Below are 16,739 nucleotides of genomic sequence, written 5' to 3'. Positions count from 1 at the left end.
CTTTTTGCAAGGGTTCCACACAGCAATGGGAACAAAAGAACAAAAACTGAGGTCTGACAAACCCAAGCCCAACTCAACTGTGAGTCAAAATGGAAGACTGGGACTTATTTCAGCTCCAGGAGTGCAGTCTGTGAGATGTGAAATGCATTTTGGCTCAATATTTTTGATGATAGCTTTGTTAATGATTGAGATAGAGCTATTTGTAACCATCAGCATGCAAGAGTCTACAGTAATGTCCTGTTTGCACAGGCATATGGACAAATCCAAACCCTGATGGGGGAAAAAGTGTGGTCCCAGTAACATAAATTAAGGGTCCAAAGACTTTAAATGGAATTATTCATAGGAACAAGCACTATGTATTTGCAGGTTCAGATCCAGCATGTTTGGTAGATCACACAATACTGCTCTGAGCTGATACGAGGCCTTGCTAAGGCCAAAAAAGCTACTGCTCCTCTGAATTGAAAGAAAAGATTTCCAGGTTTTTAAAGTATACATGTTTGCAGCCTGAATGGAGGAAAGTCATTTGCTGGGAAAGCTGGCACACGAGATGAAGTGAGTGGCCAGAGGCCATAGCCTGTTACCTAGGAACTTACCACAGGATGTCCAGAAGGACTGTACCAGTACTGGCCCACACATCTCATATGTCAGCATTCTACAGAATAGGGCCCAGATGGTCAGCTAATGTAAATTGTAGTGGCATCACTGACTTCAGGGAGCTTTGCTGATTTATTATAGCGGAGGATCTGGCCCCAAGAAGTGCAGTGTCCCACAAATCAGCTACCACCTATTGGCACATGAAAGATACTTGCCAAGCTACATTAATTAATAAATCAGTCTGTTACCTGGCCTGTTATCTGTTGGTGGTGACAAGAGGTCTCTCATTTGTGCATCTTTTAATCCTTCCACCCACTGAACATCCAGGATTCGGAGTAAAGGACAACTGGAACTACAAAGTGCTGAGACGGCTATCCATGAACACCCTGATAACAGCAGGTCTCGTAGACCTGGAAATACAAACAAGGGAAATGCCATAGTTGATCCTAGTGTAGAGTCCAATTTAGGTTAATTTTAAGGATAAATGTAGCACTAGTGACAGATCCTAAAACTCCCAAGAGTCTGCAATCTTCTGCCCACAGAACAGAGCTAACACAGGCAGTGACAGGGCAAGAGTTCCTGCAATGCCATGTCACTGTACTTCACCCCGATCTGGAATATCCACCACTATGGGTGACTATCTCCCTGAAGACAGAGTTCTCCATCACCCGTTTGATCCTAATCTTAAGAGGCTGGTTAACAAGGGTGCTTATAATAATGATTTGGACATTTTTCCACTAGGACCTATCCCACTCATTTCATATAGGACTCTCAACAATCACCACATAATTTCCAGTCATTTACATCCCTTTTGTATCATTTTAAATTTTGTTTCATTACACATTTCATAGAGATTTCTCCCTAGAGACCTCCTTTATATCTAAATTGGGATCAATACACCAGTCACAATGTCACTTACCTGGTAGTCTGTTGATGAGCCAGCTCAGCTGTTTTTTAGATATGTTTGTCCAGCTAAGATCAAGGGTTACAGGCTGTCTCCTGATAATGCCACTGAGCATAAGTGGAGTGATGGATTTACAATGGTTTAAATCTATTTTGGTCCATAATCTTTTATCACAGCACCTACAACAACAATACAATTGTTAATTTGGGATTTGCTTTGAATTTTGTAATGCCTTAAGGAGTGAAAACTAGCTCAGAAACCAATGTAATGGCAGCAGCTGAGAGATCTGTTTGAAGAGGCTAGGGAGAGCTCATGCATGCATTCAAGCAGAGACTATTACACAAATGGAAAGCTGCTTCAAGTGTTTTCATCAAAGCCAAAATGTAAGGATTTCTTCCCAACAGATGAAACCCTGTTATGGGAGGGATTTTCAAAAGCACAGTCCCATTGACTTTCAGTGGGACCTGTGCTCTTAAATCACTGAGGAGCTTTTGAAAATCCCATCATATAGCCTCAACAAACCAGAACAATTTCTTATTTTTCTTAGCCTTTGGATTTGAAGGTCAGTTTTAACCAAGGAGGTGCTACTGACTGTTCTGATTTCTCCAGTTTTCCTTTTAGCTAAACTGGTGAGTCTCATAAGATTGAAATCTCCATCTCTTGCTCTGCATCTCTTATTTCAAACCTACACACACAGCTTCTGTGTCTCTGTCCCTTCCATGTTGCTACAGTTTGCTATGGGCAACAGAGCCATGCAAAAATCCTAATGAACTTGCAAGATTTACCTAGCATTCGGAAACATTGTACTTAGCTGGAGAAAATCTGTTTACAAGCATCTTGTAAAATCATCAAGGAATCCACAGTGGAAGCAATTCCATGGACCTTATTCTCCATGGAGTTATCAGCTTGTCAATTATCCTATTCATTACTGGGGAGTGCCATGAAATAGTCTGTTATCTGCCTGTCTGGGTAAATATTAGAGTTTTGATACATCTGAGCAGCCAGCCAAGAGGATGCTTTATTGGAAGTTCAGCCACGTGTAGAAACATGGCTATGAGAGTCATAATATACATTACAGCTTATTGGTGGGTTATGATCATTGACCTATTGAGTCAATTTATATAAGAGCCCCAGAGAGACACCATAAATGGCAATATAATAATTAGCATGGAAAATATACTCAGATTCTCTACTAATGAAACTGCTGTTAAAAAGCAGAGGGTTGGGAATACAACAAACAAATTCTTTCCACCATGTGTCCTATATATGCAAAAACAATCTTAGAGCAACTTGAAGCACCTCTGAAATCAGTGAACAGGGGGCAATGGGATATCTTGTCTGAATCTCAGGAGGTGTTTAATAACTGGATGGAGAAAAGACTCAAGTTAATGGCAGGCAGGTATCTAATGATGTCCAGATTCAGGAATCTCTACTTCCTATACTAGTACACTGCTCTCTCTGCTGTTGTCTAACCAGAGGATTTTGGAATAAAGTTGGCATGAGAGATGTTATGTGATTATATGTCTACCAGCCTTGCAGGTGATCTAGAGTTCTCAAGAAAAAGCAGGCCAGCTCCTGCACATACATATCTCACCTAGAAATATTTAAACTATTTTTGATTGAACTGCATTGAGAGAGAGATATCTGCTATGGTTTTGTTAAAGGCCAGCATTTGTGGCCATACCCACACTCCATGTGAACTGAGGAGAGCATCATCATCTCCTAAAACTTCACACATGCTTAAATCCCCTTCAGGAAGAAGAGAAATTAGTAAGTGCTGATTATGCTATACCTCCATGAATCGCATCATGAAGATAGATACAAGCAGCATTGTCCCCCTCCGCTCCTTACCATCTGTTCCAGGTCTTACAAACTCTCATACAGATGCACAAATCGCTATGACTGAGGTAGCTAAAGACAGCCATCCAGACTTCCCTTTGCATCACATGGGCTGCCCCGTCATCTAGGGGGAGTGAGTCCGGAGGAGGGCTGATAGGGGGTGGCCTGATTACATGGCGTTCCATCTGAATGCATTTGGGAGGAGAGAGCGAAGGTGGTGGCCGGGTAATCACCCTAGGTGTGCTTCGCAGGCTTGGCACAAGCTGGTGCCTCAGCTCTCTGGGAGTCCCATTTAACCCTTTGCTGAACCTGTGGAGTCTCTCGCTATTGCTCAGAGCACGTTTGGGCTCCTCATTCTCGCTCTCTGGCTCAGATTTGATGGGTTGGTGGTTCTCATTGGCAAGGCTGTTCTCAGTTTTTTGGATCTCCTGATTGAGCTCCTTGCTGAGCTCTTTGCTCAGTTCCTTATTTGGAAGCCGCCTTTTCCGCCTCATCTTTATCTTCTTCTTGTCCTTGGGCTCAGCACTTTCGGTGCTGGGGCCCGCAGTGGGAGAGCTCGACCGTGACTGGTCACTCTCCTTGGATTTTGGAGGTGCTTCTGGCAGATCCTCCTCGGGTTCCTGTTTAAAACGCCGCAGGGGTTTGGCCATGGCAGGTCGGTCATCTGTAGCCTTCCATGATCGCCTCTGAAAGGAAAAGGTTGAGGCTTAGTAGAGCTGATAATTAATGAGTTAGTGCCACAGGGCCTGCAAACAGCAGAGGACATGTGCAAGAGGACATGCTTCCCAGCAGCCTGCATAGAGGGCAACAGGGTAAAGAACCACATCCAAACATTCTCCTGACTACAGTGGAACGTTAATAACTGGTGGCACCATGCCTAAGATGGTATTTTAAAGTGGCATTGTATATTAAAAACCGTAACTTCAGGAGCAACCCTGAAGACTCCAGGGGACCGTTTTATATTTAACATGGATATTCCTGAAACATAAGGACAATCTAATTTTTAAGGATCTGCTGGTAGCACAGCAAGCGAGCACCAGTTAATTAATATATGCACCAGGTAACAACACATTGCAAACAAATGCTCTCTTCAAGGAGATGTCTGTTGGGTAGGAGAAAACTGGCTCAGGACACTGTGGTTCAGAAAGTAAATTTCCCATTTTAAAAGATGGCCACTGTATTTCCTGATATGCAGTCAAGACCAGTGGTTTTACTCACCCAAGCAGCAATGCAGGCTAAGAACACTGGGTTCATTTGATTAAGCAAGTTTTGGAACATTCTGTATTGCAATTACTAACCCACATTCCTGGCATACTGCTATTCTGCCACTTACTGCTGGATCCTTGAGTGGTAGCTACCCCATTATGGCCCAAGGAGTGCACTGCATTGTCTCATTCTCTCTCCAGCATAGTGTGTATATATACAAATGGGTGATCCAACTGACAGCCTTGATACACTGCTAGTCTGATGAGACCTGAAGTTCACAGAAACTTTGATTGAAAGTGGGGCTGTGAAGGGGTCAGCTGGCACCTTCCTCTCTGCTCCAGTCACTTTTCGTAAGCAGGAATCACACATCACTTGTCTACTTTAATCAAATCCCACACTGACGTACGTTAGACACAGTTGCAAAAGATGTGCAATACCATGCCAAAAAAGGGGAAGATTTCAGGTCTAATCTGATCACTACAAGCAAGAGAGAAGCTGACAGTTGTTAAAACTAAAATGAAACAGCACTGTAGTAAACAGATGAGGTTGGCAAAAGGAGGTGTGACACTATCAACACACTGATTATTATGCCAGAATTTCTATGCTGCTTCAATAAACTATATGGATCTAATAAAAAGGACATGCTCCTAGCTTTTAAATGGGGATGTATCATTAATGCACAGCCTTCACAGCTGCTTTTTTTTTCTTTTTCTTTTTTTTGGGCTTTAACCAAAAATTACAGGGGATTGGACTAAGGTATTTAAGATTACAGAGAGATTAGCAAAAGATGATCCATCCCTCCCTTTTTACAGTGATTACAGGAGAAAGAGACGTTACTGAAAGTGAGTGACAGGTAATTTAGATTAATTATATGGAAACTTCTTCAGAAGACTATAGTCACCTTATGGCATTCTCCATCCTAGGAGATCAGTCAGAAAGTAGGAGCTGGATAATGTAATGACCTACAACAACATTTCTAATCATATGCTAGTGTATAAAAGGTAAACAGATCACTATCAAGGTCGGGATAGATTTTACCTCTTACACCATTACACAAATAGCCAGGTGGTGTTATTGGGTCTGGCAAGATTGGTGCATGCAGGGAGAGCAGATCATCAGTACAGAGAAGAGAATTTTACCCACGGGTCTTTGAAAATGACATAGCCTATGTTTTGACAGCATTTTAGTAGAGGATTGTAGAATAGGAAATATTTAAAAAAAAAAAAAAAAAAAAAGGATCAACTAATCTCAGGTGGAAACCTCTGTGTGCATTCAGAAAGAGGGTGTTTTCTGATTCTGAGATGCAAATATGCAGTAAAAATGGCAGCAAAGACACAGCAATGGGATTGCTAAAGAAACTGAACAACAATGCAGCTCAGAGAACACAAGAGGGGGAAAAAAGTAGCAGCACACAAATTAAAGAGGTACCTTTTTCCTGAAGAGTTTCTCTTCTTTACCGAGTTTTAGCTGTTTCAGAAAAGAAAAAGACAAAACAAATGTTTTATTTTTTGTGTAGGTATCAGTAAAAATTCCTACTGTACCAATTTTCTTCAATTTGTGGCTGATTTGGTGAGTGGTTACAGCAAAGCATAATGAAGCGGACAGGTTAACCCGCTATATAATAATCAAGCCACACTTTGTTTCTTGCCTTTCTGAATATTAATGGTTTGTTGTTTTCAATAGCTGAAGTCCATTAAAGAACATTTAACACCCCCCCATAATCTCCACCCCAGTGCACTGTGGTGTCACTCTATGGAACCATCAAAGTTTCCCACATTCTGGAGGCATGTAGGAAATGCGTACCAGCATCCTCTACTAAGTCAAATAGTTTTTAGTGGCCATGAAGGCAAGCAGATAACAGCACTGGCTAGAGATCAAGCTGGTGGATAGACACTGTGCATGCAGCCCCCCTATTGTGTGTCTGTAACTTCAATCCCTACCTGTATCACCTATTTCAAATCTTGGGCTGTTTACCACAGTGAATTTATGTGTACTACAAAACTAGCACAAAAACTCCCATTAAACACGATCGAAATCACTGCACATTTACTCATGACCAAAGTGCCCCCTTTCACTTCCACAGACAAGATACTCTGCAATCCCTAGATGTTAAATAAAACTAATGTATTTGAATGCTTTCTGGCCCAAATAAACTGTGCAAGTCAGATTTTAAGAAGTTGCCTAAATTGCAGCTGAAAGCAATAGATAGATTCCTCCTTCTCTCTGTAAGTTGGGAAGGATATTATCTCAGAGATGCTGTAAGGATCAGTTACTTAGTGAAGTATTACTACTGCTGTATGTAGTTATGGCTAGTTAGAGAAAGCTATCAAGTGCCACCCAGTGGCTAGAGATGACAAGGGTTGATCGAAGCTACTTTTGACCACCCCACACCTGGTTTAAAAAAAAAAATCCGACAGTGGGGCTCTCTTCGTTCAGAATTGCTTTTTTAAAGTAAATAGCCAGTTCTTTGCCCAGTATTCTCTGTCCCTGAATAAAAAAGTAAGGTAAAGTTCAGGTGGATAAACTTTACTGTTCTGCTTGATGGATACTTTTCAAAAAGAAATGTAAAGTGCTATGCAATTTCCTTTGTAACTATCACTTGCTGGAATTCAAGAGACTCAAAGGAAAATTTAAAGCAGAAGTGCAAGAGACATCAGCCCCTGACCTACAATAAGTGCCTGTGTACGTGCATGCATTAAGGAAATGGGGTTCTATCCTCTCATACCCGTTTTCTCATAGCAGGTTCTTGGGGTTTCTCAAATTTTCTTTTCCTTCGCATATGCACATCATCTGACTTTCTCCTTAAAATAGAATCAACAGGGGTTTTTTTGGAATGTTCATCAGATTTCCGCCTGGGGGTTTCTTCACATTCCCCTTTCCGTTTTGCTACATCTGTTACTTCCTTATTATCTCTGTTCATCTTCTGTTCCTTAAGCAGTGAGCCTGGGAGATTCGACGCATATTTGAATCCTGGTCCACGCTTTTGCTTGTACGCCAAAGAGAGAGAAAACACAAACAAACTTTATATCTTATGTCTTTTTTTGCTGTTTACAATGCATTTCACCTGAAGCTTGTCTGGTTACAAGCAGTTGATTAAACCACAAAATGACTATTCACAAGCAGTCAGTGTGGTAATGAATTTTAACCTCCAAGGCATTTTTCTTATTTGTAACATACCTTCTACCTCCATCTCAGATAATAAAGAATCTAATGTTTCACTAGTTGTAAGGGACACTTCAGATTTTGTTGAATACAGCTTTACAAAAATCTAAAACACAAACAGCTTTTAGTTTGGATTTAAACATCCCTCCTCTGCAGGATTTCCTACAATGTTTTGGTTATACTCTGTCAGTGCACAGAATCTGAAAGTGAAAATGACTGCAAACAAGAGGGGTGCTGACTAATTTCTTTTCTTTTCTCAGCTGAATGACATATAATAAAGAAAAGCAGAGAAGATTTTTAAATAGTCAAGTTTTTTGACAATGTGTCTCTTTGTTTACTACATGGATTTTTAGACTAATAGTGCTTTTGTTCCATAACCAAAACAAGATAGCAAAAATAGATCTGGAAGTTATAGAGAATACACCAGATTTAGTGTCTCATGCTTATTTCATATATTCCAGTGAAACTCACTTTCCCAGTTTTCCCTGCATGGTTGCACTTTGGACATTCCCAGCAGTTCGGCAGTTCATCGTTAACCACACCATCTGATTCCTTCACCTAGAGCGAAAGGGGCATAACCTGTTAATAGTGTTAAGTGGCAGTGCAAGTCCACATACAGATTATCATAATCTAAAATTAGTCATTACAATAGCAGGGGATAGACTCTTTGCACTGCTACCCTGTTTCTCAGATCAGTTGTTTCTCTTCCAGTGGCTCTAGGCTAGATGCACTTAAGGAACAGCACTACCTTGTTTGCACTGTGACATGCATACTCCCAACCCTGTAAGATTACTCACCAACCACCACCAACAAAACCAAAACCAAAACCACAGTTTGGTACTTGAGATGGATTTTAAGTCTTGGCTTTTTGGCTAAGATCAGTGGTAGTCCCTGTTTAATAGCTGATGCATTCTCTGTTAAGATACTATATACAGGACTGACGAGGGGGTGGGGCGGGGTGGAGAGCCGGTACAAATTACCAGGGCCCAGCAGTCTGGAAGGGGGCACAGGGCCCGCCTTTGTCAGCCCTGTTTAGCTGGTCTGCCCGAAAAAAAATTTTTGCCGGGGCCCGAACCCGCTCTCGGCGGCCTTGACCATATATCCTGTATTTGCAGTGAAACGGGCTGTTCGATCACCTAATCTAAGACTGTCCTCTCCTTCATCTCCAATTTACAATACACTCTTTCACTCATTTCTCTCCAGTGGCCTGGCAAGAAGATCAGCCTTTTAATAATAAAACAAATAAATAAATATCACCCAGCTCATATACAGCGCTTTTCATTAGTAGATCCCAAAGCACTTACATGAGAAGTCAATATCATTATCCTCATTTTACAGATTCAAAGGATTCCTTCCTATCCCCATTAACATGGAAATGTGTTTTTAAAAGTGAGGATTTTTGTAATGTACTTAAAAATGCTCCTTAAAATGTGAATCAAGGACCCATGCAGGAAAATAACCCCATGCCAGGCTTCAGCCCAAATATCAACAAAATGGAACTTGCCAGGTCAGTTCCAGGGGACAGGCTGAAACTTTCATTCAAAAGATATAGTGTGCCTAGCAATTTTATTTTATAGCCCCCTTGCCTTCAAAAGTTATCCATTCCTTCCTCATCAATTCAACAGGTAGTATACAGAGAAGAAAAGCTCATTCTATCCAGTTTATTAGTATTGTGTTTCTTTTTTTTTTTTTTTTTTTAAAGACAGTCTCCACAACTGCATTAAGGGCTGTATGGTATAATTAGCGACATGGTTGTGCCCCAAAGAGGTAATAGGATAGATTTTCATAAGCCCTTAATTCACTTTTGAAAGTGCGACTTAGGTGCTTTTGAAAATTGCACCTTTAGTCTTTTTAGATCTGGCATAATGGAATTAAACAGTAGGGTCAGGATGGGGTGAGGAAAGACAAGGGTTATGGTAGTAAGAGCACATGGCTACTCATTTATGGCATGTTCATACCCTGAGTCAATTACAAACTTAAAAAAACCAAACTGTTAAAAATTAGATTCACTTCTTGGCATTGTGGAAGAAATGCATCAGAAGATTTATATTTATATGGAAAGCAAAGTAGCTTGTAAGGAGGACATTAAATACATAGGGCCAGGTTGGAAGCAAGGCCAATAAGATATTAAGGCTATAATTGCCAGCAGGGTAAAGGACCTGAGGGGACTAAGTCTGAAATAGAGGCCAGGGCAGTGCTATAAAGGGCCTAGGGGACTCATGCAGGTTTTGTTAAAGAAAAGCTTTATAATTTTTTTTTAATTTAGTGAAACAGTTCATTTGTATTTGAATATTCTCCTGCAGTACTAAGAGGGCTACAGTCTGAAGTCTCTGAACCAGACAGACAGTGACTGCTCTAGTTTCACTATCCCATCAGAGTGATAAGTCAATTTTGTTTTTGAAGAGCCCTTTCAGTTTTAATAATCTCGAGCATTGTAAGCAAACTGGGGAGGAATTTTAAACATTTTTATCTTGACTGTATCACTTAAACCTCCCTTCCCCCTTCACAGGTGTGGTACTGTGCCACAATGAGTTCTGTAGATCCTCCATCTTTAGGAAACAGTCCCTGGGGCAGTCCCAAGTCAGAAACAAGTTATTTCTTGTGCTGAATAGATCAAATTCTACTTAAAGGGGAGACAAAGGCCATTAGGCCCCTTTGTGTGAAGTTTAAAGCACTGAAGAGATGTGGCTAATTGTAGACAAACTAATGAGACACACAAATGTGGGACTATACAACTATGCAGTTGTCTTATTAAAGGTTGTGGGAATCACAGTGTTTATTTGACAACATTAGGCAAAAGCCATGTGCCATGGCAGTGCTGGAATAAGAAGGGGATGACAAGTGGGGAATGAAGTGTACTGGCACAGCAGTGTTTGTGTAGAGAAGGTCTTAGACTCCATGCATGCTTCTCTACCAGTGTACCTAATGCTATTCATCCTCTTGCACTCATTAGCACTAAATTCATTCACAAGGTTTGGAAAATATAAGCCTCCCCAAGAATACATCTTGAGACTAAGCGACTAAAAGGAAAAAGAGGGAACATTCTTTTATTGAGAAAAAACTAAATTTGGATCCTTAGAAATCTGAAAACACAGTAAGTCACCTACATTAACAGTGAGATTTGGAACACGGTCGATCATTAACTGGATTAACCAGCATGGATTAAACGCTCTTTAGGAAACAGTAAAGGATATGTGATGAAAGGCTGCTATTCAGATTCCTTTAGAAATCCATACATTCACTGTGGAGAGGAACAAAGCAGAAATGGCTGTGTCTGCAGAGGACACACCTGGGTGATATTTGCAGACAGACTCAGCTTGGATACTTTGCTGCTGAGCTCAAATTTGGAGAAAAATGAGAGCATGGCAATAAATCCCAGAGCCCATAATATACTCCTTCATACATGGAATTGAGATTTGACTGTTGCAGTCTGACTGGCTTGCCAATATGATCAGCTGCTGGGGACTCCCTCCCTTCTCTCAATGGGAGAAGCCTGAGATGGTTATAAAAGATCACACGCTGAAAGTAAGTTTTAGATAGTGGAGAAACCCAACTCACCCTTATGCGACCAAGCTAGGAACTTTGAAAAGTGTGGGCTTTATAACCTGGAACAGCCTGAAAGGGAGTGGACATTACACTAGCACATGCTGAACCGTTCACAGCTCCTGCAGTGCTCTTCTGATGGGGAGTCACCTCAGTAGAATGGGCTCAGGGAACAAGTCTCTCCCCAGAGAAATCAGACATGATGGAAACTTAGAGTCCAAGGATGTTCACTCTCTAATTGATCCCAATCCTTCCTGTTCTTTTATTCTCCCACAGGGAGTTCATTTTCCAGTCTATGGATTTTATTCAAAGATGGCACCCAAGACCAACATACACTGCTGCCTACTTACTGTTACATTTTCAAGTATGATTGGGGGATGGGTGGGAAGGACCTTCTCTTATGATGGGAGGCAGGAGGTGCTTGCATGAGAGGTCATCCCCATAATAAAGGGGGCTTCACACTATCTAGGCATTTATATTGTGGGGGCAGCAACTGCTCCAGTAGGCAGGGGACTCATACAGCAGCCAGTTGGTTCCAAAGTCTGAATTTAAGACTACTTTAAGGATTAGAATAGTGTGCAAAAAGTAAGACTTTTTTTCAAGTATCAGAGGGGTAGCCTTATTAGTCTGGATCTGTAAAAGCAGCAAAGAGTCCTGTGGCACCTTATAGACTAACAGACGTTTTGGAGCATGAGCTTTCATGGGTGAATACCCACTTCAGCGGATGCGTGTAGTGGAAAATTCCAGAGGCAGGTATAAATATGCAAGCAAGAATCAGGCTAAAGAAAAGCAGTTTCTCCTCCCTTGGTGTTCACACCTCAACTGCTAGAAAAGCGCCTCATCCTCCCTGATTGAACTAACCTCGTTATCTGTAGCCTGATTCTTGCCAGCATATTTATACCTGCCTCTGGAAATTTCCACTACATGCATCTGACGAAGTGGGTATTCACCCACAAAAGCTCCTGCTCCAATACACCTGTTAGTCTATAAGGTGTCACAGGACTCTGGAGTTTTTTCAGTCTCATGAAACATTGTTGAGCCCAACCACAGGGCTACGTAGTGCCCATGAACAAAGAAGGAATACAGAGAGAGGCTCCCATTGCATCATCTTCCCTCTGCCATTCTCCTTCAATGTACACACTGCCTTGCCTTTCCAGAGGCTCCCAAATCCCTGGTGGGATGGTGTCCTTTTCATCCTGTAAATAAATGTCACTTAGGCAGCCACCCTGAGCAGATTACCTACAGAAAAGGCACTGGAGGATACCCCACTGCTACAGGTCACCAGGGATTCTGGGAGCTCCAGAGAAGCTGAGGAGATACACAAGGCTCCCAGCCCACACAACACTTTCTGAGGACAAGGTGTAAGGGGCCCCCAAAAGCTCAGTTTGACATGGTGTTTCTGACCAGGGATAGGCAAAGGAATCCTAGGGGGTGTTATCTGCCAGCTGTTTTTACTTGCTTAAAAATAAAAAACCCAAAAACCCTGCACCTGGTTGCCCAGGGCAGAATTGCAAATCTCTAACTTCTCCATTTTCATAGACACTGGAAGTGATTTTTCTATGTTACCAAACCAGCACTTGGGTGGTTAGTCTCTGGTCACGAATATGCAGGACAGCAGTAGTATTTTCTTGAATTTCACAGGTCTGACCCACATCCTGCATAGCCAGCTAGCACATCAGCAAGCTCCAAATTTGGTTTAGGGAAGTCAATGTTTCAGCCGTCACTAAACAGTGATTCTGTCCTGCAGGCCAAATCCTGAATAATGTTACTCTGTGATGCTGCATGGAAGGACAGAGGAAAACATGGAGTAGTTTGGGCATGTGAATTTGGTGCACTGCAATAGTGAAGCAGTGCTGCAGGTCAGGATTGATGTACCCTGCAGGACAGACTACACAGCTCCTTCCCCTGCTAACCACTAGCACTGGCTGGAGCTATCAGTCACTCTTTCACTAAAATACTGAAGACCTCATTTTCAGAAATGCCGAGCAACTGCAGTCTGCCCTTCTTCACCGTCCTGACTACAACAGGAGCTGTGGGTGCTGAGCATCTTTAAAAATTGTGCCATTCCTCACCCAGAGATTAAGGAGCTGAGAGATAGTACAGACAGCATTATACAGAGCATGTGGTTCCTACATTTTGGAACAAAAGTATTTTTCCATCACAGTGGGTTCCACAGGCACCAACTGTGGCTTTCTGGGAGTAGGGGATGTTGGAATACATTTTACTGTGGAAATAGCAAAACCATTTTAACCATAAATTGGGATGACTATGAAGGAGAGAATGGCTGAGTGGCTCAAGCTAGACAAATCACTCCCAGGATCAGTTCTGGAATGGAGTGGCTCAGAAGTCTCCCAGTCAAGTGGCTGTAAAAGCCCACAGAGGGTGGGATTTTCAGATGTGCTCAGCATTGACCTAACTCTGCTCCCGTTGAAGGGTATGGCCATTGATGTCAATGGGAGCAGAGTTAGGCTAATGCAGAGTACTTCTGAAGTCTAAAACATACCTGCTGCGTTCCCTAGAGACTACCGGGACACAGGCACTGCTGGGAAAGCTCAATGAGCTCATAGCCAGCCTCTGCTGAACACAAGGTTTACGTCTGGACAAACACATGAACTGAGCTACCTATTTGTCCTTTCTGAGGAGTAGGGATGTTGTTTGAAGGGTGGGAATTGTAGTTTTAACTCATCTAAACCAGACTTTTTAGTTCACAAATGTCAGAGCCTAGAAATACTTAGCTAAGATTTCATTGCCAGCTTCAACTCTGCCCTGGAATCACTGAACACTCCAGTCATACACCTTCCACTGTCCTAAAGAAGTCATCTCTCTCTCCTTCTCACACACACTCTCGCATACTGCAAGACCACTCTCTAGTTAAAGGTGGGAGACAAACCTTCTCTGTACAGGCAAAGGATCACAACTGATTTAATCCAAGTGGAAGATCCTGCTTCTCACCCAGTCACAGTGGGTGTGTCTACACTGCAATAAAAGACTTGTAGCACAATCAAGGCCGGTCCAGGTCACTTGGCTCAGAATCATGAGGCTTAAGCTATAAAATTGGAGTTTAGATGTTTGGGCTCAGCCTGGAGCTTGGGCTCTGAGACCCTGCAAGGGGAGAGATCTCAGAGCCTGGGCTCCAGCCCAGACCCAAACCTCTACATTACTATTTTTAGCCTTGCAGCCTGAGCCCCATGAACCTGAGTCAGCTGACCCAGGCTCTGAGACTTGGTGCCACGAGTCTTTTTTAAATCACAGTGTAGACATGCATAGTTTTCCCAGAGTCTCCATGCTCAACTCTAGGCCAGAGATCAACTTTGCCCACATTTACCCACAACATACAGAACACACAATTAACCCTTTACCCTACTCACCCTCACAAGTTGGTCCTAAGACCACCCTACACCCAATAAGGGCCAGGCAGGAACAGCATGCAGGCTGTACTATTTTACAGCCAGACCATGTTATTGTATCCATCTAAACAGACAAATTCAGTTTCTTTCCTATAGCAACTGGGATGGCTGGGTAGGAGGCACACATTTACTACCATTTGTAAAGGGAGGAAGAGCTAGATGTTGGGTGAACACTGGAATTTTCACTGAATCTTTCCAGACCGACATTCAGGTTTATTTGAATCACTAAATTCTAATCTCCTAACTTCCAACTTGTTTTGTTTAAACACCACCAAAGCTCTAAGAAACTCTGCTGTTCACAGGTTCATCTCCTCACCTCAGAATTATTTACCCGGAAATATCTAAGGAGATGAACCTTTACTTATGTCAAATATTAAGGAGGCTGAAGAAATATGAAAGCTCTTTTGGAAAGCAGGGGTTTCCCTGCTCATTGGGGTTACTAGCTACTAAATGTCAAAGGGGATCCTCTTGAATAAGCTCCCTACTCAGAGAGGGTTTTGGGCTCCCAGACTGCCAACCTGCACCTTGCGCCAGCTCTACATTCTCATACAGTTTTCACAAAAAAAGCTTTCAAGCAATTAGTTTTAGTTCATTGTTTTTAACTGAAGGAAGTGACTGACTGTTTATTACTACCATCAGTGTCATTTCTCTGGACTCACCTTAAGGCATCCTGGGTGTATTATTTCATTACAAATGGAGCATTCCATTAGCATGAGATTAAACTTGCCCTCCTCCTCTTCCACAGTGTCCTCCTTTCCAGCTTCTCCACACACGAGACACACAGCAGTGTGAGGCAGCACTGGCTGTTTGCACAACAAGAGAGATTAGGGCATAGGTAACATAATGGAGCAGATGACCAAGACATTTAATTTACATTTGGCTAATCTCAAAGCAGTTTGTGGTACGAGGTCCTTGATTCTGTAAAGTGCTGAGAGCCACCAACTCTAATTAATGTAACAAGCACTGAACTTCAACAGCAGGATGAGTGTTCTAGAGCAACAAACTGAATGATATACATTAGGGATGATCCTGGCCCCCTGTAACACCATTAAAGTCAATGGACAACCCGAGGGATGAATCCTGCCCACTAAGTACATCAGCACATTGGCCTTGGTCTTAGAAATTTACAGTTGACAGATACAGAGCCCTGCTTGTGAGCCAGTTTACTGTAACAGAGTGACATAGAAGAAATAAGAGACATTAGATCAAAAATATTGGTCTATTATACCTCATAACCCCCCTTAGCAGGTAGGCAGCAACCTCATTTTAAATAAAGAGCAGAGGAAGGTTATGGGAATCAACCAAAGTCGCAAAGCAAGTCCACATCAAAACCAGAAACAGAACCCAAATCTCTCAACTCATAGATATTAATCATGGTTAGATCTAGATCATAGTATCACCTACAGGCCACTATCAGGATTAAGATATCATTTTGTAGGCAATGTATAAGAACACAGAAAGATAGGAGGCAATGGGGTGAATTTCTAGCAATGGAGAGATTCTTCCTTCCAGGCCAGATCTCAGTTAAGATGCTGCAATTCTCCACCTACTTTAGTTATTTCTGTAACCTTGGTGTCGAAGTGTCAGAATTTCAGTCTAATTAGGAAACTGTCTTTGCACTAATGACACACACAAGTGTAAGCGGACCACCTGGGACATCATGAGTAAGCATCAAACCTTGGACCTCTTGAGTTAAATGCATGAGCCTCTACTGAAAGAGCTAAAAGATACTTTTCTCTTAGCCAAGGCTGTAGCAGGCTCAATCTCTACAGCTGGCCCAGCCACCACTAGAGGAGGACAGAGTGCCACACCAAGCAGGCGGGGGTTACACAAGTACTTAGTTTGCTGCAATATGGTGCAAGTCTTGTGACAAGGAGGGGAACAAAGACACTTAAGAGAAGCTGGCTAGAATCTGAAATGCATTCAGTTAGATTATATATCACTACTTATCTATTAATCCTCAAGAGCTGAGAACTGGCTTTCATGGCAAAGGCTTCATTTTAGAAGTATATACAAATCTTAACAAACCATCACTGGATAACTACATTGATTGAAATCTCAGGCAGGATAAAAAAAAATGATTG

The 16,739-nt window shown here is 42.1% G+C and overlaps 2 protein-coding genes across 7 annotated transcripts in view; one reads left to right on the top strand and one right to left on the bottom strand.

Annotated features, from left to right (window-relative positions):
* Positions 1-16,739, bottom strand: part of KDM2B (lysine demethylase 2B) — a 176,040-nt gene that overhangs the window by 2,350 nt on the left and 156,951 nt on the right. For 5 of the 6 annotated variants that reach the window (XM_030583397.1, XM_030583399.1, XM_030583401.1 and 2 more), the window contains 7 exons: positions 15,315-15,458; positions 8,177-8,263; positions 7,269-7,538; positions 5,972-6,010; positions 3,350-4,023; positions 1,514-1,677; positions 843-1,004 (listed from right to left, as the gene is read on the bottom strand). In XM_030583397.1, coding sequence (XP_030439257.1) covers positions 843-1,004; positions 1,514-1,677; positions 3,350-4,023; positions 5,972-6,010; positions 7,269-7,538; positions 8,177-8,263; positions 15,315-15,458 — 1,540 coding nt within the window. The remainder of the gene's footprint in view (positions 1-842; positions 1,005-1,513; positions 1,678-3,349; positions 4,024-5,971; positions 6,011-7,268; positions 7,539-8,176; positions 8,264-15,314; positions 15,459-16,739) is intronic. The other variant, XM_030583398.1, reaches the window with a different exon arrangement.
* The window catches only part of RNF34 (ring finger protein 34), a 53,725-nt gene that overhangs the window by 20,559 nt on the left and 16,427 nt on the right, over positions 1-16,739 (top strand). The window lies entirely within an intron of this gene.

The sequence above is a fragment of the Gopherus evgoodei genome, chromosome 13, assembly GCF_007399415.2.
Source record: "Gopherus evgoodei ecotype Sinaloan lineage chromosome 13, rGopEvg1_v1.p, whole genome shotgun sequence".
In the NCBI taxonomy this organism is placed as follows: domain Eukaryota; kingdom Metazoa; phylum Chordata; order Testudines; family Testudinidae; genus Gopherus; species Gopherus evgoodei.
Note: the sequence above shows the minus strand (reverse complement) of the source record. Positions and strands in the feature narration are given on the sequence as shown.